The 25281-nt window shown below is 35.5% G+C and overlaps 1 protein-coding gene across 1 annotated transcript in view; it reads left to right on the top strand.

The window, feature by feature from the left end:
* The window catches only part of LOC126183771 (vesicle-associated membrane protein 2), a 188052-nt gene extending 166272 nt beyond the window's left edge, over window positions 1-21780 (top strand). Inside the window, exon 6 of the mRNA XM_049926004.1 lies at window positions 19589-21780. Within this exon, the coding sequence (XP_049781961.1) occupies window positions 19589-19710 (122 nt within the window). The 3' untranslated portion in view covers window positions 19711-21780. The remainder of the gene's footprint in view (window positions 1-19588) is intronic.
* The last annotated feature ends 3501 nt before the right edge of the window (window positions 21781-25281 follow it).

The raw sequence follows: 25281 nt of genomic DNA, 5'->3' as shown, positions 1-25281 counted from the left end.
AAAAAGCATATTCTTTGTGAATTAAAACAATGAATTTGACTAGAACTGAAACTTGTATATCCTTTTACAAAAGTAATGAACTGAATGAAATATCCAAGTTTACATCATGAACTGATTTAAACCCTTAATATCTCATATATCTGTACTCAGATATTTGGAAAATTCTTCTACCAACACCAGAAAACCACAATCACTTTGAGGAGAGAAAGTATACCATATATACATTGAGATGGGGTAGCAATCTATGTCCTGGACTTGTATTAGGCATAATTCAGTTTCAAATCCAGCTGTTTTTATGTGTGATTAGTTTCTCCATATTGTCATCAAATTTTGGATCCACAGTAGAAAGGTTTCTTGAAAGAAGTCTACAGTCAAGCTACTATCTTTACACTATCCAGTAGGAGCAGGGCTAGTGCTTATCTGCAGTGACAAAATTATTTATACATAAGGATTTACACGTTTTAAACATTATTGAAAAATCATGATTTTGTGTAATAACTATATGTTGCTTTTTTGAAACTACCAGTTTTAGTCAAGCAACAGATCATTCTCAGGCATCTAAATGCAATAAAAAAGACAATAATTTCTATTTTATTCATTTATTCATCCTTAGACTGTTCAGCAATGTCTCAGATACATTACAGAAATAATATGCAGGGTGTCCCAGGAGGAATGGTAAATATTCACAGATTTGACAGGAATGATCATTCAGAGCAAAGAAGTATATTAAACAAGTGCTCTAAAATGCATATCTTAATGATTATGAGCACTTCTTCATCTTCGATACTGTCAACAGATTTCTTCTATTGCAAGCTTTTTGCTTTCTATATTTTGGGAGGAAGTATTATAGATCAAGACAAGAAAAAATTGTCTAGTAAACATGGGCTCTAAAATGCATAATTTAAGAGCTATGAGCACTTGTTCTGTAGAAGAAATATGTTTCACAGTAGCAAAGATGAACAAGTGGTCATAGTTACTGAGGTATGAACTTTAGAGCCCATGTACCATAAAATTTCGGACATGCAGCCCAATAGATTCAACTTCTTCTTCTAATATTTCTGATGAATACTGTCCAGCTAGCTTCAGAGTGAGCCGAGATGACTGACGCTCCAGAACTTGCTGGAGCAAGCAGAATACCATCCAGCCATCTTCAGAGTGAGCTGATGTGACTGATGCTCCAGCACTTGCTGGAGCAAGAGCTAGAGCAAGTGCTGGAGTATCAGTCACCTCGGCTCACTCTGAAGATGGCTGGATGGTATTCAGGCAAAATATTAAAAAGAAGAAGTCAAATTTATGTGGCTGCATGCCCAAAATTTTATGGAACAGTCTTTGCACCATGAATATATGAAGATGCACTTTAGTGCCCATGTTTACTGGACATTTTCTCTTGTTTTGATCTATTCTATCACTTCTCAAAATATGGAAACCAAAAAGCTTGCAATAGAAGAGATTTGTTTTACACTATCAAAGATGAAGAAGTGCTAATAGGTCTTAAGGTATGCATTTTAGAGCACTCGTTTACCAGATTTTTGGCTTCAAATTATCATTCCTGTCTGCCCCTGAATGCTCACTGTTCCTCTAGGGACAACCTGCATGCACATATAAAACATATGGGAAGTAGATTATGATTAGATGACAGGGACAACTTGTACACACATATAAAACATATGGAAAGTAGAATATGATTAGATGACGATAGGGCAGAAAGCTGCCCATGGCCTTATAAATGGACCCATCATATTGTTCACCCTAGCAACTTGGGAAAATCATGGCCAGATGAAGTACAAAGCCTGCCCCTTCCAAATGTGAGTCCAGTGCGTTAACACTAGCTTAGCCACCTCGATCTCATTATATGACTGGAATAGAAACCACATGAAAAGATGCTACACCATGAAGGAATCATCCATATTGGATGGAAAATGGTAGCTATGAGATAAATGTACATTAGAACAAATAATTACAATTTCAGAAAACACGGATGAGAAAGAGTGTCAAAAATTCACTTTGGTTGTCATCCATGACACACTTCAGCACATCAGTACAGCAGTGATATTCTACACTGTGTTTGATGCCCGTCATGACAAGCCATCCTGGGCTCACATCTCAGCAAGATAATGCCCTCTGCTCATGATGAGAGATTCTACTGCTTATCTTCATGCATGCCAACCACAACTTGCCCAATAAGTTCACTGGATCTCTGGCTAGCTGAGAATGTTTGGGGCATTATGGGCAGGGCCTTCCAACCATCTTGAGATTTGGAATTTTGATGATCTAACACACCAGCTGGACAGAATTTGGCATAACATCCCTCAGGAGGACATCCCACATCTCTGTCAGTCAATCCCAAGCTGAATAACTGTTTGCATAAGGGCCAGAATTGCACCAACAAAGTATCGACTTTCTCAATTTTCTAAGCTCTTTCTCTTGAATAAATCATCTACCTTTTCTAAAATTGTAATAATTTGTTTGTGTGTACACATATTATCCTCCAAATTCCTATTCATTTTGATAGTTCCTTCATAGTGTGTCTTTTATTTATTTATTTTTGTCTTAGAGTTGATACAATTCTGAGAATATGAAAACATATGAACACAATATATAACACTCATGAAAAATATATATATGTCAGTAGTACTTTTCATTATGGTCTATTTGTTATTTTTAAGCTGTAGACAATCTGTGAGTGTATTTATGTTTTTTCCCATATTTTTTGCTGCAGATCTGAAGATGGTCATTATAGACTGAAACCGATAATCTCTGAACACAAAGTTTGTGACCATAGATGTTAATTAAATGAAATTTAGAAGTGTAAAACATGAACACCAACCAACACTATATCTATCACAACTAATCATTGCAACAGATCCCTTCTCTGAAGAGGTGTATTGTGCTGGATATGAGGCACAGAAAACATCAAACCAACAGTGGAAGTGTTCTTCTGCAAAGACAAACACAGCATAAATGGTGCAACCATTAGCAGATTAAAAAGTAGTCAGAAGCAAATGAGGGCACAGTATTGTGTAAATTGACATAGTAATTTACACTTAAAAAACACTTTGCAATAAGAAATGATCTTAACTCTGTTCTAAAAGGCAGTTCCCCTCTCAAGGCTCTTTATGTATTGGAAATGTATTATAAAGAATAACACTAAAGCGGGTTACGTGTCTCTGAGTGCAAGTTGTTTTTCATTGCTTAACATGGAGAGACCCATAGTTGTGAGTGTTATAGCTATGATGATCACTATTAGTTTGCAGATTTCCAAGATTAGTTCTTTTCATCAATACACATTTGTATATGCATAGGTGGGTACAGCAAACATACACAACTTTTTATATGGGGGCTTGCAATGAGCCATTGTATACTTAACTGATGAGATTTGAAGGGCCCTTTTCTGTAATAATAATAATATTATTATTAATAATAATAATAGTGTTATTCAACATCGAATGGTACACTGCACATGTACAAAGAAACAATAATGATTACAGTTATTTGTGCAATACACAAGACACATTCTTCTGAATATGTCGTTAATTTACAACAAAATTACAGTAAGATTTTTACTGATTTCTATTTACATAATTTCACAAAGCATTTTTTGTTCTTCATATAAGTATGGTACTCTTATAATGTGTATAAAGGGTGTTTTACTAAAAATTTCTTAAGCTGATGTTTCAGTTTAATTATAGGAAGAGCCATGACTGCACTAGGCAGTGCGTTAGCTTATTTTATACCTGCGTACTGAGGCCCCTTTTCATAAAGTGCTGTTCTGTGGCTACCAATGTAAAATCTTTCATTATTTCTAGTATTGTACTGGTGGAAATCCGAATAAGTGTTTGGGTGCAGTCTTTTCTCAAGCAATATTACTTTTAGAATGCATGTGTTTATATCAGTTAACACTCCTGTTTTTGGAAACAAGTTGCAACAAGATTCCCTATATTTTGCTCCACAGATTATTCTCACATGCCTTTTTTTAAGAATGAGTAGCTTATCTAGGTTAGCTTTGGTTGTTGCCCCCCAAATTTCAATACTGTACTTCAAGATAGAGGAGAAAAGAGCATGGTATGCAGTCTTTAGGACTACAGTGTCTTTACAGAACTTGCTAATAGTACTGATTGCAAATATATTCTTTGACAACTTAGTTGATAGGGAGTCAATATGTGTGTCCCATTTCAGGTTTCTTTGGATTGTTAGGCCAAGAAATTTTACACTAGACTCTTTCTTTACCAATTCGTTGCCAATGTATAATTTAATTTAATTATTCAAAATTATTTTTTAATGTAAAAACATCATTTAATCATCAAGGAACTTTACCCTAAAAATCTATTTCATGAGCTGCAATAGACTGGAAGGAACCAAGTAAGCCATTCTAGCATCTTCTGAGGAGCATACTTAAAAATGATTATCAGGGCAAAATATATAGAGCCAGGGCTTTGGGAGAGTTTTGTTGTGTGGTATTTCCAGTTTGTCTTGATCAACATACATTTCTAAAAATGTCATATACTGTACCCTTTGTAACTCAGTTCTGCCCAATACCACCTGGAGATCTTGGTTTTGATTCATTTTTCCAATCTGAATGTAATATGTTTTCTTCACATTAAGGGACATTCTGTTAGCATTGAACCACAGATGTGAGGACTTGAGGATTTGATCAGTTGTTGTAGACAGAGATTCCTTAACATCATTCAGTAGTATACTAGTATCATCTGCAAACAACATGGCATTAGCTGCAGTTTCCGAGATCTACATATCATTTAATAAGGTATAGTAAGGGACCTAACATTCTATCCTATGGTACAGCTATTTCAACTTTCTTTACATCAGGTACAAATCTGATTTGTGATTAAAATGACCTGAATTAACTTCCACAACCTGTGATCTATTTTGCAAATATGACTGAAACCACATTACATTTGTCCCCATTGCTCCCAGATTATCTAAGAGAATTTCATGACTATAAGTATCAAAAGCTTTAGAAAGAGTTAAGTTGATTCATACAACAATATTGTTATTATCTAGGTTTTTAATTATTTTATCTATAATAATAATAATAATAATAATAATAATAATAATAATAATGCTCTTTCTGTACTTCTACCTGTTTGAAACCAGTGTTGATTACAATCCAATACCTCATGGTAGTTTAAGTACTTGGTAATTTGTTGTTTCATTAGTCTCTCAGATACTTTAGAAAATACTGGGAGGAGTGATATGAGTTCATACTTTTCAACTTTATGCCTATATTCACTCTTGAATGAGGCACAATGATCAAAACTCTGAAAACAATAATTATATATCCATTAAAAGTTCATCACAAACACTATAGATTGTGTGTTATACTGTAGGTTATCTTCTTTTAATATAGGATGGTTTTCTTTTGTTTCTGATCATTGTACCTGATTATTATCTTTTTCATTGCTTGTAGATGTTTGATTTTAATATAACATAATGTAATATTAATTTCATAGAGAAACAGAAAGAAACATGAATATTAGGTAGTAAAAGACAGGTCTGTTACATTTACACAGATACATACTAATAACCAGGATCCACAACACACATTCCCACACAATCAACAGAGTAGACCTATACAAATTGTTATGCAAGTGTGCCAACTACAGAAACACTAAAAAGAAAAATTTGTATAAAATTAAAGTTTCTTTTAATGCATTATCACTAGGAGCCTAATACACAGCGCCAGACACATAGTTTTCCATTCAAGCTATACACTCTTTCCCACTGTATTCCGAGGACTGCCATTGTACTTCCTTTCTATTCTATTCAAATTGTTGGTTTCCTCAGATGCGTGAAATAGAAACAAAACACAAATAATGGGTACCAGAATCGAGTAATTGCTTACATTAATATATGTAATTTATAATTTTATTTGGAAATTTTAATGCCTAACTTCTATACCCTCTTTATTACTGCATAGGCACATTGATCCAAATTAACATTTTTATTTATTTATGGATAGTAATGTTCTTTCAATATTTTATGCTGTATGGGAGTCTCTTGAGTAGAGAGTGACACATGTTTACAAGAATATTGTCAGTTAAATGAAGTATTGTTCTTCATTTCTGAGAATCTTTCCCACATCTTGCTATAATTGTGTATGCCCCTGTTCAACAAATAACACAATTTATGTTTAGATGCATGGTAATTTCGGGTATGTATTTAGTTCAATGAATTTTGACTTTCTGCAAAATCTTTATTAACCAAGGTCACATATAGTAAAATAGATAACTAATTTTTGATGGTTTCTGGTCATCTTTAGATCCAAGAGGTATTGAAATAGAAGGTTATAAGACAAAAATTGCATTAACATTAATGGTATTTACAAAAGATTTTAACAAAAATATTGAACACTACAAACTAGAATAAAAAGAGTGTTTCTAAGATAAGTGGACACTTAGTTGGCTTTTAACAATGCAATGGAATGTCAGCTGTGAAGTATATACATCAACTGTCACAAAGTGATGTAAAATTCTCATCATATCATCATAATGTAAGCATACATATGCCATAAATGACAAGAAAATAGCATAAAAGTGACATGAAAACCATTATGTTATAGGTATACCTTTGAACTTGCACTTGTAAAATGAGTATATAGTAAGTACAGACAAGCACTGTTGCAGTGCATTCGGTGAGACACAGAAGATAATCATGTTGTCTGGTAACAGTGACATTCAAAGTTTCCATAAGCTGGTCAGAAACAGACTGACTTGCATCAAGTGCCCAGGCTCATAGGTGAAGGAAGTAACAGAAGGTGGCAACACAGTATAACACAATTTTGAGTTGTATAATAGGTAATGTACAGCTAAGTTATAAAATGAAGTCAAAAAATGTTAAAAGCATGATTGGTGGAAGGAAACTTTTAGAGAAAAATAGACAAGTTGAATAAACACAAATATGATGCTGTACAGATATACGTTCTTGCCGATGGGGTAATGTCATAAGGCTTTTTACTAAAACAGAAGGACCAATAACAGCAATTTATACAGATATGTATAAAAAGTGAAGCACATGTGTACAGAAAAAGTGAATCACATTAGCACAAACTCGCTTAAAACTATACAAAATATGAATATGGCCAATATATGTGATTGATTTGAAGAGGCTATGTCACTGTATACCATAATGATGTCACTGATATAAAATGACAAACAGAAATAGATAGAGCAGCTGGAATGAGTCACCTAACAGCTGAAATCTAAAATTAAGAAAGACCAACATAACACATCCCTACAGTAGTGAAAATTAACAAACTGTGAGGCTCTGACTTACAAAATTATTGTGGCAGACAAATCCTATGCACATACACATCTAAAAGCAAACCTTAGTGTGCATTAGCAAATATGTAAAGATGATCTGGGTGTACGTCTCATCTGCAATTTTTTATTATACCGTAGTGTAACTTACATATCGAATCCTTTACGATGTTATAAAGAAAAGCAATCAGATAAAAATGACATGTATAAAATATAAAAAAGCATAGGTAAAGCAAAAGGTTAAGATCAAGCAAATGAAGTAAATATGGGTGAATGACACAAAAGAACAGTGACCCATGTCTAGGTGATATGTTACAGATGTCTAAGTTACTGTATGCAACCAACGACTGTGTGCTATCCACAAAAAAAGTGAGTACTACAGTAATGGTCAACTGAAATAGTGGATATAAAATATAATCTTACAAATTTAATCAGTGATGACAAATACACACATCAAAAAAGTTTTGCATCACCCTGGTTCCCAGACCTCCTGAAGATAGATGTTGACTGTGGATATTGTATTACAGACACAGTCCCTTTGACTGTTTAGAGATGTCACTAAACCCACCCAAAGATGTAAAAAACCATGCATGAGCAGAACCTATTAGACTGAGGGGGACCGACGGCCAATCAGTTCCAGTCATTCCACCAGGAAGGAGATGCACGGCTTGTATTATCTGTAGTTCAACTGCCTAGACAGTCGATACTATGATTAAATCATGTGCACAATGTTACTTTGCGCCAGGAAGGGCTCTCAACAAGGGAAGTGTCCAGGCATCTCGGAGTGAATCGAAGCGTGTTGTTCGTACATGGAGGAGATAGATAGAGACAGGAACTGAGGATGACATGCCTTGCTCAGGCTGCCCAAGGACCACTACTGCAGTGGATGACTGCTACCCACAGATTATGGCTTGGAGGAACACTGACAGCAACGCCACCATGTTGAATAAAGCTTTTTGTGCAGCCACACGACGTAGTGTTATGACTCGAACTGTGCGCAATAGCCTGCATAATGCGCAACTTCACTCACGACATGGCGAGGTTCATCTTTGCAACCATGACACCACACAGTATGGTACAGATTGGCCCAACAATGTGCCGAATGGGCTGCTCAGAATTGGCATCACATTCTCTTCACCATTGAGTGTCACATATGCCTTCAACCAGACAATCGTCGGAGATGTGTTCAGAGGCAACCTGGTCAGGCTGAAAGCCTTAGACACACTGTCTAGTCAGTGCACCAAGGTAGAGGTTCCCTGTTGTTTTGGGGTGGCATTATCTGGGACCGACGTACACCACTGGTGGTCATGGAAGTTGCCGTAACAGCTGTACAATACGTGAATGCCATCCTCCGACCGATAGTGCAACCATTTCGGCAGCATATTGGTGAGGCATTCATTTTCATGGATGACAATTTGAGCCCCCATCATGCACATCTTTTATATGACTTCCTTCAGGATAATGACATCACTCAACTAGAGTGGCCAGTATGTCCTCCAGACATGAACCCTATCGAAAATGCCTGGGATGGATTGAAAAGGGCTGTTTATGGACGATGTGACCCACCAACCACTCTGGGGGATCCAAGCCAAATCACCATTGAAGAGTGGGACAATCTGGACCAACAGTGCCTTGATGAACTTGTGGATAGTATGCCATGGCGAATACAGTCGTGCATCAATGCAAGAAAATGTGCTACTGGGTATTAGAGGAACTGGTATGTATAGCAATCTCGATCACCATCTCTGAAGGTCTCACTGTATGGTGGTACAACATACAATGTGTGGTTTTCATGAGCAATGAAAAGGGCAGAACTGATGTTTATGTTGATCTCTCTTCCAATTTTCTGTACAGGTTCCGGAACAGTCAGAACCGAGGTGATGCGAAACTTTTTTGATGTGTGTAGTAGAGGTTACTGGTACATGCATCCATTTCCCCATATGTAAGTGATGTTACTGTTGTCTAAGTTAATGTATATATTCAACCATAGTGTAGATAAAAAAAATCTAGTCATCAAGTGGTGGCAGGAGAACACAAATATAAAAGGTATTTCAGTTTGCATGCTTTTGGAGTCAGTGGCTCCTTCTTGTGGTAGAAGGAAGTGTTGAAGGGGAAGGAAGAGGGGTTAAGAAAAATGACTGGTGAGGTTTAGGAAAAGGGGTAGGGATCAGAAAAGTTACCCACACCCTGGGTCAGGTGAGACTTTCCATCTGGTAAGTCTTCCCTGACATGGGGTTCTGAGTGATTTTTCCAGTCTCTACCCCATTTCCTAAATCTCATCAGTCCTTTTCCATACCTCCTTCCTTCCCCTTCAACCCTTCTGCCAGAAGAAGGAGCCATTGGCTCCAAAAGCTTGCAAACTGTAATACCTTTTATACATGATTATTTTCATTGCTATTCAGTCAGTGTGCACTGTGCATACCAGAGACATAGGCAAAAAATGTGCACAATACATAACAGTAATATAAACTGTAATGGAGTGCCCAAGTTTCATAAATAGTTTTAGAAGTATACATACTATACATAGAACAACATATATATTGCAGTTGCCAATGATGTATACTTAAAAATACAATAACATTCAAAATAAACAGTTAAAAATGCAATACTCCCTTATAAACTCAATCACTGATGGAAAATAACAGCTGATCACAATCATTAACTATGTAATATGTAGTGGAGTACCTAAGTTATATAAAAGGTTTTAGAAATGCACAACACATAGACCTAGGTCTACATATATTATAGGGCAATATTGTATATTAACTGTTTATATTCACTGTTATCTTATTGATCACTATGTTTGCAGTGTGCATAGCACATAGTGATTGGATGTATACAGTAACTTAGACATCAGTAACATATCACTTAAACATGGGCCACTATTCTGTTGTACCATTCACCCATATTTACTTCATTTTATTGATCTTAACATTTCGCCTTACCTATGCTTTTTTTTATATTTTATACATGTCATTTTTAACTGATTGCTTTTCTTTACTACACTGTAAATGACTCTATATGTAAGTTATTCTACAGTATAATGAAAAATTGCAGATGATATATACATCCAGATTGTCTTCACATATTTACTAAAGCACACTGAGGTTCACTATTAAATGTGTATGTGCATAGGATTTGTTTGCTACAATAATTCTGTAAGTCAGAGCTCCACAGTATGTAAATTTCCACTACTGTATGGGCATATTATGTTGGGCTTTCATAATTTTAAATTCCAGTTATTAGCTGAATCGTTCCAATTGCCACTGTCTATTTCTGTTTATTGTTTTATATCAGTGACATCATTATGGTATACATTAATGTAGCCCATTCAAAACAATCACATATATGGGCCAGCCTCATATTTTGTATAATTTTAAGCCAATCCATGCTAATGTGATTTCCGTTTTCTGTACACATGTACAGTACTTTTGATATAGATCTTTATAAATTACTGTACTGTTGGTCATTCTGTTTTAATAAAGAGTTTTATGAAATTACACCATCTGCAAGATCTTCCACCTGTACAACTTCATATTTGTGTTTATTCAATTTGTCTATTTTACTCTGTTTCCTTCCAACAGTCATATTTTAACTGTTTTTTGACAAAATTGAATTACACTGTGTTGCCACCTCTCTCACTTTCTTCACCTATGAGGCTGACAATTTTACATCATTTTGTGACAGTTGATGTACATACTTCACAGCTGACATTCCGTTGCACTGTTAAAAGTTAACTGGCTAAGTGCCCACTTATCTAATAATTTTGTTAAAATCTTTTGTAAATACCATTAATATTGAATGCAATTCCTGTCTTGTAACACTCTTCTTCAATGTCCTTCAGATCTGAAATGACCAAAAATAGTCAAGAACTAGTTATCTATTTTCCTATATGCGATCTTGGCTAATAACAATTTTACAAAAAATAATCATACATTGAAATAACATATCACTGTCTCTTCACTGACAATGTATGTTTAGCTTTTAGTTCTCTGAATCAACTACTGTAGGACTGTCTTGACGAAAAATCCGCTGTGCAACACAGTGCATTGTTCTCTGAACTAGAGCTGGTATTGTACTTAAAAATGTATTATCATTGGTATCCTATTCTCTCTCTTCTCTCTCTCTCTCTGATTATTATTCATCCTTGCCTCCCTTCATCCTCACAACATGTGCGTATGTTTCAAGTTAGGTTGTAAGTGGCCAACCGTCTCCCTCCCATTTCCAATCTTCCCCACCCAACACCTCTTTCCTTCCTGAAGAGGGAACAGAAAATTACTAAAGCTAGGATTATTGATTTCTACTGTAAATGTTTATGATGGCAGTGCTAGAATTTCAACCTACTGAAGGCAACTCTTAGCGAGCTATGTTGTTTTCTTTTAATTTTATACATTTTCTCCAAGGAGAAACTAACTTGCAGATTGCATGAAACTGTTGGTGAATTCACTTAAAGGCTAACATCCTCTTTACTGACACAATTAACTTTGAAAATGCAAGACAGGGAAAGAATTTTAGATTTTAGATTAGATTTTAAAAGATATTTAAACCATATGCTATTCACTGCGGGAAAGAGGTTGTTGGAGTCACAATTTGAGGATAGACAAGTAAGAGCTGCTCCCATAAAGTGTAAGGGCCACTGTTCAAGTATACATTACATGACAGGCTTTTGATTAATATCTGAGTGATCCATACAAAATGATTTTGGATGCTTTAAGACAAACAGTAATTTAAGCACTTTCCTTGTGTAATAAAAGTATCAGTCTTAACCAGATGCACTAAACCTGCAGCATGAAATTTCATTCAAGGTGCTGTCATAGATGAAGCACAGTCATGCATTGTCAGTTGCTCAAGATTGTTAGTACTGCATAGAAGAAGCACATAGTAAAAAGATGGTTTAATTTTTGTTGGGGCACGACAAATCTGCCATAGTTCTGCTTAGTTGTTTGCATGATCCATGGATCATAATTGTGATTCTTTGCCATGATATATAATGAGTCAGCTTTGCAATTACAGTAAATTCCAGTACAATTTCTGAGTCAAAAATATGAGAATGTGCTGCCAATTAACATGAATGCCTTAAGCAATTTTTTTTTTTACTTTTCTTTTTTTACATATATTGATTTACACTTAGCTATGATAAATTTCTCACACACACACACACACACACACACACACATCTGTTCACACATATTTGTGTGTGTGTAACTGCACATTCAGAAATTTTTCTTTGGAGAAGCTTTTTATGGATGAATATCTCACTCCTTTATATTTAGGAATGTTACTGTATTTTAAAACTGAGACTGACTGTTGACAACAAAGTTCATTAGGGACCAAATATACTATGAATCTGTTGTCAGCACTCTGAACTCTGTAAAGAGCTGTCTACGTGTTCTAGGGTGGACCACTTATTATCCTTATTACACTTCTTTGTAACACTTTCTTCCTCAGTAAAGAGTTCTCCCAAATATCATGCCATAAAAATCAGAGAATGAAAATATGAAAACAAACACCCTGCTGCAATCATCAGAAGGGTCAAGACTGGAGGACATTCCCTGGGTGATCTTGTCATTCTGTAAGGCACAACAGATCAACACAAAGATGTGTCTATCCTTGGGGACAAGGTTCACTCCTACAAGCAGTTTGTTCTTCCTCAGCACAATGCTATCCACCAACAGAACACTGCAACATGTCACACAGCTTGCGGTGCACATGCATGATTCTAAGAGCCAGTGCGCATGCATGGTTCTAAGAGCACCACAAAGAGTTTACCATATTCCCCTGACCACCAAACTCCCCAGATTTAAACCCAATCGAGAATCTGTGGGACCACCTCGATCAGATTCTTTGTGCCATGGATCCTCAACCGAGAAACCTAGCACAGTTGGCCATGGCACTGGAGTCAGCATGGCTCCACATCACTTTCTGCCAGAACCTGAGTGACTCATTTCCTCCATGTCTCGCAGCAGTCTGCACTGCAAAAGGTGGTTATTCAGGCTTTTGACAGGTGGTTGTATTAATGTGACTGGTCAGTGTATATTAAGTGGCATAAAACACTACCAACAGTTCATTAATTTAGGCATTCATTTCGGTAATGTATCAATGTATCAAACCAAAACCATAAGGCAGTCTGCAGTATATGGTGAGAAAAATAAATACATAGCAGCAAAGTGAGTTTTAAAGGGATACAGTGATAAGCAATTAGGTAATTTGGGATAAAAAGTAGCAGTTGAAGCATCAGTTATGTTCATTCAGTGAGCAGATATGTTCTGCATTAACACATCTATTATAGTCAATAATGGAAAAAAAATGAGTTTATTGAAAATGGGGGAGCATGTGAATTGTGCTTCTAAATGTTGTCAGAAAGAAGACAAATACTATTAAAGTAGCAGGTGATGAAAACTGAATGCCTGATTTTGAGAAAAGGACTTGTTTCAAGTAGGCAAGGTGATAATTACACAACAGCTGAAAATTTGGAAAATTTTCTGCATAACGGAGAGCAATGAACCTGGAGGATAGTGCACCTAGGAACACATGTAGCCTGGTTAGAGTTACAGCATAGTGACTGATTTCAGAATCGTATGAAGGAATACAGACTAGAAACTGTCATAAGCAGTTTCCAACAATACATCTTCTTAATTTGGTTTCATTTACTGGTTATTGGTATGTAGTAGAATGATTAAAAAGGATGTGAGACAGGGAGTAATCTTTAGAGCCTACTGTTCAATCTATACATCAAAGAAGCAATTATGGTAATAAACAAACCGTTTAGGAGAGGAATTGAAGTTCAAGGTGAAAAGATATCAATGATACGATGCCCTGATGACATTGTTATCCTCAATGAAAGTGAAGAATAATTACATGACCTACTGAATGGAATGAACACTCTAATGAATACAGAATATGGATTGAGAGTAAATTGAAGAAAGACAAAAGTAATGAGAAGTGGCGCAAATGAGAATAGTGAGAAACTTAACATCAGAATTAATGGTCTTGAAGAAGATGGAGTTAAAGGATTCTACTACCCAGACAGCAAAATAACCAATGACAGACAGAATAAGGAGAACATCAAAAGCAGACTAGCACTGGCAAAAAGGGCGTTTTTGGCCTAGACAAGTCTAGGAAGAAATTTCTGAGAATGTGTGTTTGGAGCACAGAATTGTATAGTAGTGAAACATGGACTGTGAGAAAACTGGAACAGAGAAGAATCGAAGTACTGGAGATGTGTTGCTGTGGATGAATGTTGAAATTTAAGTGGACTGATAAGGTAAGGAATGAGGAGGTTCTGCACAGAATTGGAGAGCAAAGGAATGTGTGGTAAACACTGACACGAAGAAGGGACAGGATGATAGGACATCTGTTAAGACATCAGGGAATAACTTCCATGGTACTAGAGAGAGCTGTAGAGAATAAAAACTGTTGAGGGAGACAGAGACTGGAATACAACCAGCAAATAATTGAGGACATAGGTTGCAGGTGCTATCCTGAGATCAAGAGATACACACAGGAGGGGGATTTGTAGTGGGTCACATCAAACCAGCCAGTAGACTGATGACTCAAAAAAAGAAAAAGAAAAGGGGAGGGGTGGGGGGTAGAATGATAACATAACATATAATATATTAAATACATTATTGACAAAATTTCTTTGATTGCAACATTTTAAAATTTGAATAGAATATTTGTTCCCATTTACATGATCGTTTTGTACCCTGGAACAGTTTTTAACATCAGAAAAAACCTTACATTTCCAGAGTAATTTTTGTAATTTTAAAAAGAGTGGAGTACACATAAAGTGAATGCTATCATTTCAAAATGGAATAAGAAAATGTATTGAAGTTCTCCTACAGGGCTACCTGGAGATAAAAGTCTAAAAAGTGTTCTAACTTACAACATTAATCTTAAAATGAATAAAAAATTCATATTTGGGAAGCTAGAGATGGGGGCTTTGCACAGTAGCTTGAGGATCAGTTTGTACTTTGAAGTAAAGGACAAAATAATGATCAAGAGTATGTGACCAAAAAATGCTGTGACCTGACAGTTTTTATTTCCAAAGATGACCTGTGTTCTAGTAACATAGTAGGGGACACTAAATTGTAGGTCCTTTAGTAATAATCATTGTAAATGTTCAGTGTCATAGAGCAAAAGGTAATTTATTATCATTCTTTGCTGAGAAAATGGAGCCAGATATGTTATGTGTTTGTTAAACTGAGCTTTCCAGGCAGAAGATGAATACTACAAAGTTATTAAGTCTCTGGGCATGCTCTAGGAAAAAAATAAAAGAAAAACTGAACAATTATTCATGTTTCTATGATTGTTTATGCTGACAGTATCTTTAACATCTGTGAAAATGACTTAAAGAGGCACTGTGTTGATTCAGATTTGGAGATAGCTGCTGCTATTAGGTTTTGACATAATTGTTATTTCAGTGTACTGTTCTCCAAATTATGACTTTGAAATGTCATCTTCAGTTACCTAATGTGGCTGGAGTAAAAATTTATGATTCCAGTGAACAAAAAGGTTAAACAAATATCAATGTGAGTGAATTTATCAATATAAGTAGCACATATGGACTATTTCTGACAAATTACCAGCCAACCAGAGGTGATGTTATAGTTTATGCACAAGGTATTCCAGGAAAGGTGTAGAGGAAGCAGTAATTGCAGAATGTATTGCATTAATTGTGGATTTGCATGCAAACCGATCTGATATTATTTGGCTTTTATAGTGCATGTTTAGCAGGAGAATCATTTAATTGGGAAGAATTTTATCATCTGAAAAGTGCATTTTAACTGACTGCAACAAGAAATTGCTAGACATAAAAATAAATAAATAAATAAATAAAAATGGCACATGGCTAAACTAGATAACATAAAATGCACTTTACTCATACTAAATAACCATATCATAGCAGCAACAGAGTTAACTATATACAACATGTTTTGTTGCCATTATTTACAAGCAAAAGGTGCTTACGGCAAAGAGACCAAAGTGGTCAAAAAGAATTACAATACTTGTATTTGAAAATGTTCATAATCCATGCAAGGGAGCTTGGGATTCAGTTGATGAACACAGATTCTCTGCATTTTCCTCATATATACAGGGTGAACACTAATAAAACTTTTGACTTGCAGGAATGGATTCCTGACTGGAAACAGAGGAAGGAATGTCCTATGAACATGTGTCCAGAAATGCATCATTGCCACAGTAGATGGTGCTGACGAATGAAAGTTCCTCTGACCACATGTTGTGCATTCCTTTTGCTTTGCAGGCTGTGTGATTGACAAAGCATACTTTAAGTAGAAGAATGGTCTGGTGTTAATGTCAGGAACAAACCAAGATGGTGTTTGGGTAAGAGGCAGCATGGCTATACCAAAAAAAGTACCCTCACAGACACCAGCCACATCACAAAAAATTTCAAGCCATTTTTGGGCGTTTGTATGATCATGGGTTACACCATGTTGGCAGGCCACTTGCCTGGAGCTTGCACTAGGGTCCGTCTCAACATCCTGTAGAACCTGTTCCTCCACATCTGGTGTACACTCAGTCTACCACCTCTCTGCACATTCATATGTCTGAAAGGATCCATGATCACACAAATGCCCAAAAAGTGCTAGAAATGTTGTGTGATGTGGCTGGTGTCTGTGACCGTACTTTTTTTGGTATAGCTGTGCTGCCTCTTGACCATTTCCATCTGTTTGGCCATACCCGAACACCATGTCATCTCAATCCTGAGATGAATACCAGATCATTCTGCTGCTTTCAGTACACTAGTACACTATGTCAGTCACACAGCCTGCAACACACAAGGAACACACAACATGTGGTCAGAGGAACTGTCATTCATCAGCGCCATCTACCGTGACAGTGATGCATTTCGAGACACACTTCCATAGGATCCAGACACACTTCCGTATGATGTTCTTTCCTCTATTTCCATTGAAGAATGCATCCCTGCAGTTTGTCAGTTTTATTAATGTTCACCCTGTATAATGAGTACTTTGTGAGAATATGTGAAAAAATTTCCAGATTTGGATATAGGCTCTACATGCATTGTGATGCAAAACAACTATTGTACTGTCAGTGACAGGGGGAAATGCATCCTAATGAGTTCATAGCATTGTGAAAGCTTACAAGGGTTCAGAGATTCCAGATGACAATGGTACATCATGTGCTATCGTGAATAAAATTATTATTGAAGTTACAGGACCACTAACCATAGCATCAAACAGTATTTTTCATGTTGTACTTGCCCAGTTTTTTGAATGTAGCTTGAAGAGTGCCAGTCTACAAAAGAAGTGATCGAATTGAAGTGTTAAGCAAGAGACCAATATCACTAATTCATGTACCAGAAAAAGTGGGGGACTTTGTAATGACATGATGTATGACATTGATCTAGGTAATGAAAGTTCATCATTTCAGCAGTGTCTTGTTTGTGGAAGAATGACCATGAAGGTGTATAAAGAGAAGGAGTACAAAACATGAACAGTTTTTGAACCTAATAAAGTGTTTAACTACATAAAACACAAGAGCTTTCTGAGCAAGGTGGAGCATTGTGGAGCTATTGGTGTTGTCCTGATGACTTTTCAGCCCTACTTAGAAAACAAGCAATAGATAGTGCTCAAAGGAGCAAAATCATGCAAGCATTTCTTATTCAAATTAGTGGTAAATTATTTGGGCTGAAGAGGTCTGACCTTACTGTTTTCACATGATACAACCTTATTATGTAATGCAAAAGACCTGAATAAGGCAATCCATAAGCAGATTTATTACTCAATATGACCAAAGAGTGACTGGGCGATTTAGGTATTGTGTAACATCTTGGTTTCAGGACTGACAGCAAACTCAGTTGGCAAACACACATAGCACATGGATGTGAATAAATAAGTTGTGCATCATTAAAAAAACTAATGCACATAACAACAACACATTATCTCCTAGAAATGTACAATGCACTCTTTCACAGCCACGTGAGTTATGAGTTGCAGACTACAAGAGTGTTCTACTGCTCCAGAAGAAGGTGTTAGAATTATAACACCCATCTAGGAGTAATGACAGCTTACAGTAAATATGCCTTTTGCTACCTCAATTCTATAAAGTAAAACCAGGAAACCTATCATGCAAGATATGTTATTTATTGTTATAATTCTAAAGAGAAGGATTATTTGAACACCCCAGCTATGAGTTCCCTAAAACATGACAGTTTTCTTGTGGTGTCGCTAAATCTGCCTTCTGAAGAACAGTCATGGTCAGTGGGAAAGCTTGGAATGTAAACTATGATTGCAGGTACTGTTTTCAATTGACAAATATTTTGAAACGCATTACAGAGTGTACACAAAGAGTGGATAGAACATGTAGCTAAAGCAGGTGGTGGTGTTAAATTATTAGTAATGAAATTTCCTACAATTAAGTAGCTACCAGTTTGAGCTAAGTAGAGCCTTTTTTAAATAATCTACATACTAATGTTGCAATGGCAAGAAAAGTGTTTCTGAAGAAGAGAAATTTGTTAACATCGAGTATAGATTTAAGTGTCAGGAAGTCATTTCTGAAAGTATTTGTATGGAGTGTAGCCATGTATGGAAGTGAAACATGGACGATAAATAGTTTGGACAAGAAGAGAATAGAAGCTTTTGAAATGTGGTGCTACAGAAGAATGCTGAAGATTAGATGGGTAGATCACATAACTAATGAGGAGGTATTGAATAGAATTGGGGAGAAGAGGAGTTCGTAGCACAGCTTGACAAGAAGAAGGGACTGGTTGGTAGGACATGTTCTGAGGCATCAAGGGATCACAAATTTAGCATAGGAGGGCAGTGTAGAGGGTAAAAATCATAGAGGGAGACCAAGAGATGAATACACTAAGCAGATTCAGAAGGACGTTGGTTGCAGTAAGTACTGCAAGATGAAGAAGCTTGCACAGGATAGAGTATCATGGAGAGCTGCATCAAACCAGTCTCAGGACTGAAGACCACAACAACAACAACATACTAATGTTACTTGTTTTCTTAATGTATTTGTATTTTATTGTGTGTATATTCTTAATTGCTTGTATTCTTATAATGTAAGGTTAACAGAGACTATCATATGTGGTAATAAGTAGTAATAATAACAATACTCTGAGTTTTACTCTGTAGGTTTAAAATTCAGATAATAAAACAAATTTTAAAGAAAACATTAGACTGAAAGGAGCATGTTTACACAGACATGTATAACAAGAAAAGCATTGATACTATCCATACAGCTTTTTACTGGTTTTAATTATTTGTTTATAGTCCAGTAATTGTGAGACAATAAGATGTAACTATTTTCTTTTATTTCAGTTAAATTGATGCCTGATTCAGCTCCTGTAGCACCTCCACCACCACCACCACCTCCTGGAATGACTCAGAATATGGGACAGATACCTCCTCAGGCTCCACAGGAACCTCCAAAAACTCGTTAAGGGAAAATAATTATCCACAAGCATATTTCATCTTACATATTCAAAGAAAGCCATTTCTCTTTCATTTTAACTTATTACTCTTCTTTTGAAAGGTCTGACTTGTATTTGATACTACAATATGTGCTGTTATGTTTATGAATTACCCTATACTGCATATACTATCAAGAACACCGGGGTGCAAGCACCTAGATTTACCTTTGTGAAAGTTCACGGGTATTGTTGTCTTGTTAACGAATATATGATAACCATAATATATTATTACATGTAAAAAGTTATGTATAGTTTGTTATGACAACTTTTGCCATTAAATTTATGGTGCATACTTAAGGGTAGTTGGACTATACTGTACTGTAATATTCATACCATGTGTTGAATGAAAGTATCATTAGTGCATTAGCATACCATTTAAAGAAATGAACTTCAGTGTTAATGTTTTCTGATATTTGCCTTACTGTGAACAACACAATCAAGTACTGATGTTGTGAATGTGAATTACTTATTGTAAATATGATATGACGTTTACACATAATTTCAACATTATATTTTTAGTTGTTACTGCATTTGCAGATGTTCAGATGCAGCAGAACTTAGAGCTTTTCTATTTTGGTCTTAGTCTGCTCTTTGTGATAAAGACATAGAATGCTGTGACTACAAATAATGTTATGATCATCTTTTCTGAGCTATGTGTGAAGTGAGCAAATGAGATCCACAGTTAGTTCGTACTGATACATCATTACAAAGATTTTTTCCACATGCCTTGAAGCAGGTGTGCCAGATCATTAGAACTGTACTACTTTTTTCAAATATTTCTGAATTTTTTGTATGGTTTGAGAGAAAAATTCAATGAAAAATATTATGATAATCATATATATGGACAAGACAATACAGACTGGCAAATATATATAACTAGCAATTCTATTCATTTTTGGTTATAGTGAGAATAATTTAGTGTTATAGCACACTTTAATAATGTTTTTTGTTGTCTTTATGCCTATGCAAATATTTGGAACATATAACCACTCTAACTGTTTGCCACTGGAGATTGTATGTATGACTTCATTTACAATCTGAGTAGATTATTGATAATAGATGATGAAAATAATACTATCCATGCTAAAATGTAAATGATAGGTATTGAAATGAATGGAATGTAAAATGTACTAACATATATTCTTTAAAAACAAAGAAGTAGACTTCAAAGGTCTATGTTTGGGATACCATTTACCAGTTATACTATTTGTTTGATTTCTTTTTTTCTGATTTGTTTGTGGGGTAGTAGAGATTAGGATTGGCCTATGTAAATAGAATTTGAAGAGGCAGTGCTTGAGATTTGATGGTGAAATATTCTCAAAAATTTAAACCTTAGGTAATTGAAGTTGACATTTAGCCTTTAATACGTAAAATAAACTTCACCAAGAATAATAAGTATTCAACATACAAATACTTCAACCAACCAAACATAACTTTGGATGTGTACTAATGGTGAAGATCATCCTCTTTAAGAACCTCTTCCTAGTCCACAAACAAGGAAGAATGTCAGCAGTCCAAGGTTAATGTGTTTCTCATACACCACTTCTTTTAAAGATGACTGACTGAGTAGAATTCAGTGTGAAGTTTACATGAATTATTTAAAAAAAAGCAGTTACTGAAGTGAGCACAATAGCACTCTTTCATATAACCTGTACATATATATTGCACTATTGTTGACCATAATATGTTACAACTTCAAACCAAAATTAACAGACAAGGAATCTTACTATGTACAAATGCTAAGATTTTAATGGAAAAATTGTAGTACTGTTTTCCATTACACGTGCATTACAGAAAATCTTTTGCTATCAGTAAAGTAAGTGAGACAAAGTATCTGTGGAGTATATAAATAATTTTAAAAACTGTTGAAACTAATTTAATAATGTATGCCTGATGACTAGATTGAAATTTAAATGTATGTGAAGCTTTAATTCAGATATCTGGCATTTATGAGTAGTAGACATTGTAAAGCATATTCCTTGAAGTTGTTATTTTTTAGCACTATAATAAATTTAAAAGAAGTTGTGTGTTTGCAGTTATCCAAGTTCCTATTTGCTCTTTTCTTAAGCTCCTTAGTGGACACTATTGCAGAAATTCTGAAATGGTGGCAGTCAGTTGAAGATGAGCAGCAGAGGTCCTTAAACAGAAACTCTACAAGTGCTGCAACATTTTTAAATCAGCATAATGTATCATATGTTTGAGTAAATATTTTAGTCAATCATTAGTCCTAGCAGAAGACATTATCATAGGTAGGGGCAGTTTGGTAGATATACCACACACATGTGTCACATAAAAATCAAATTTATAAACGCTTGTGCATGAGATGGTACTATATTTATCACTACTGATAAACTAATTTCTCATGTTATACATGAAGCAAACTGTCATGAGTTTTGAATCTGATAAGTCTTATAGCCGACTAATGCATTATTGAACATAAAGTTAAGTAACTGAAGTTTATGGAATGAACTCACACATATCCCATATAGCATAAAGCTTTCGCCTTGTGGTGATGAAATGTATGAATATAACAAAGAGTTACGACAAAATTTACTTGTAAAGATAGAGAGGATTAAGTATTTCTTCCTGATTTAATGCTGACTGTTAGTGCATATAAAGAGAACAGAGCTACTTAATAGACAATTTCAGTGACTGAGGGAGAATTTAAATGTAATGTAGAAAATATTGCAGTATACTGCATTAATGGGAAAAAATTAGGAGGAAATATATAATGTTACAAAACAAGCTTCAAGAATTGTGTTAAGTATTTTTAACAGTGAAGAATTTTACTACGTTAGTCCTTAAAAGGTCAAAAAGTACACATTTCTTCCTAAACAAAGACTTGCATTGATATCTCACACTACAATATGGGCCTACTTCACTTTGAAAATCATAGACATAGGTGACACATACAAGGAAATTTGAAAAATAAATCACAGTGAACAGAGACGGTTGACGACACTTTAGCATTCATGAAATGCAGTCAGCTATAATTTTATGATTATATTTTGGATCACATGTATGGCTGCAACTTTACTGAAAGTAACTTTAATTTACAACAAAATGAAGAAGAAAGATAATGACATAAGAAGTTACTAGAGGTACACAGGGTATCAAGAATTCCAAAGGAGTGTAGTTACTACTGCCAGATGTATTGGGTTTATGCATAATTTGTTTAATGATTGACCACACCTACTCAAAAACATGAAAGAAAACTTCTGAGCCTATGTCAGATGCTACATGGTGCACACAAGTTGAATGCAAATAAATCTGGTAAAAGGTCATGCTTGCCAGATCTGTGATGTTTGTGGTAGGACTGCCAGACACATTTAAAAATAAAGGCAGCTTCTCAGCATGATAACAGGACAGAAAGGAACACAGAATGTGAAAAGACAATGAAAGATTATGAAGAGATATATGTGGGTGGAGATGTAAATTTAACACTTGATTCATTACATCAAGCTTTTGTTCAAGGCTTCACCTGCACATAATGAAACTATTTTTTCCATTAGTCATTGACATGTATTAGGCATACTGTAGCACTAAATCAATATACACAGCAGTGAAAGAAATCTCAGAAGAATGTTAGTACATTTTAAAAGTAAAAATAATAATCACTTTGAATATTTCATTGATAAAGTTATTTACACACCTGTGGGTTTATAATGCAGAGCCATTTGGATGAGAAATAGGTCATTCAAAGATGTGTTTCAAATACTTAAAGAAATTGTAGATGAAGAGCCATGAAATGTTAGAGATTAATAAACATCATATGAATACAGCCTTCCTTATACAATAATCTATTAGTGTTTCCAATTAGAACATGCTCCATTTTATCAAATTAACTGATGCTGGTGTCATTAATTAATTATGTTGTATGTAATTAATACAAATTTTAGTAACTTGATGATACACACTCATATTGATACTGCCATGACAGGGATAGGAAACTAGAGACAACCATTGGAGCAAGTCAGACTTGAATGCAAGCGTTCTCTTGAATGGATAGCCTCTGAATGCCATTACATAATATTTATTTAACAAACCATTTCCTTTGCACAAGCACTCTTTGGTACAAATGTTGACAATTTTAATAAGAGATTCACATAGTCAGCAGGCCGTAGCCACTTTAGCAAATATTATTAAAACTTGAGTTACTCTGTGGAAGCCTGCCTTAGATGACATGATAATTTCAATGTTAATCTTACCCTTGACATCAGGCACTGCCCTCCCTTAAAAATATACCTTGTGCAGTCAAATACACAATAGATACACGAGAGAAAAATCAGATTTACATTTAAGGAATAGGCTTTAGCCCTTTAACAAATATTATTTAGTGCTGGATTACTCTATGGAACTGCTATGATTCCAAATTCAACCTTGACTTAGATGTCAGGCACTGACCTTTGTTATGACAATTATGTGAAAATACACAAGAAATACAAGAGAGTACACTGAATTAATGGGCCTTACCCTTTTTATTGTAAAACAATCTAACAATGAAAACTTTGTATACAGTCAATACTAAGCTAGACATCAGGGACTGCCCTTTCTCAAGAAAATAGTCAGAGCAGTTAGAACATGCAAGATATGCAAAGCTACCATCAGTTAAATTCAGCAATAATACACAGGTGAATAGATATGAAAAGAAATTTTATGGGCGTAGCCCTGCAGGAAATTTGATTATTTCTAGACAAATATTCAGTAAACAGTACAGCACTGAGTGATTTAAGCAATACAAGCATACAGAGGTAGATGCTCATGGTAAACAGAGGATGTTACAGAATTTGCTTTGCCAACCAGTTGCAGAGTACACACATCCATGCATGTGAAAATGTTCTGTCCTGAAGCTGGGGAATGACTTAAAAAAGCTTTAAGGTAAATTTCCATGGGATCCAATTGGCTACTGGTGACTCACTGGGTACACGAGACCACAGGACTTGACAACCAGTTCATCCCTTCACACTCTTGCACCATTCCCTCACTTAATACTAACCAAGTTTGCACAGGTTTCTACAACAGAGGAAACATACAGTTAAACACCATACAATTTTAACATTGCCTGAGAGCACCACAACATGGCCACATTCATCCACAGAAACTACTACTTATAATCATTCTGCCATATGCATAAGGTACTTGTGCCTTTTTAAAACAAAACAAGCTGGAAGAAGGAATCTTGCAGTACCACATGGAAGGACCATTGTTTGTCTTAGTTCCACAAAATGTTCTTAAAGCTGTACACAGGGTAATTAAAACACTTCTGAAGCAGAGTGTGTATTGCACAGCAAAACAGTCCAGCAGCCTGTAACTACAGAGCCTGAGCCTAAAAAAACAGGACAAATAAGCTCAACAAAATCAGAATCAAAGTCCCGTGCATAAGTCAATTGGTGCTGCTCGTCACTTCACTTCCTGAGTGGGCAGCAGCATAGTAACCTGCTGATACACAAGTGACCCTCACTAGCCATTGGCAGATACCAAAAACTTTATGTACAATGCCACATGACCTCTGTGATGCCAGAGGCTTGTTGCAGAACTCCG

Source organism: Schistocerca cancellata, chromosome 4, assembly GCF_023864275.1.
Source record: "Schistocerca cancellata isolate TAMUIC-IGC-003103 chromosome 4, iqSchCanc2.1, whole genome shotgun sequence".
Classification (NCBI taxonomy): Eukaryota; Metazoa; Arthropoda; class Insecta; order Orthoptera; family Acrididae; genus Schistocerca; species Schistocerca cancellata.
The sequence above is the reverse complement of the archived record's forward strand: the minus strand, read 5'-3'. Positions and strand labels throughout refer to the sequence as shown.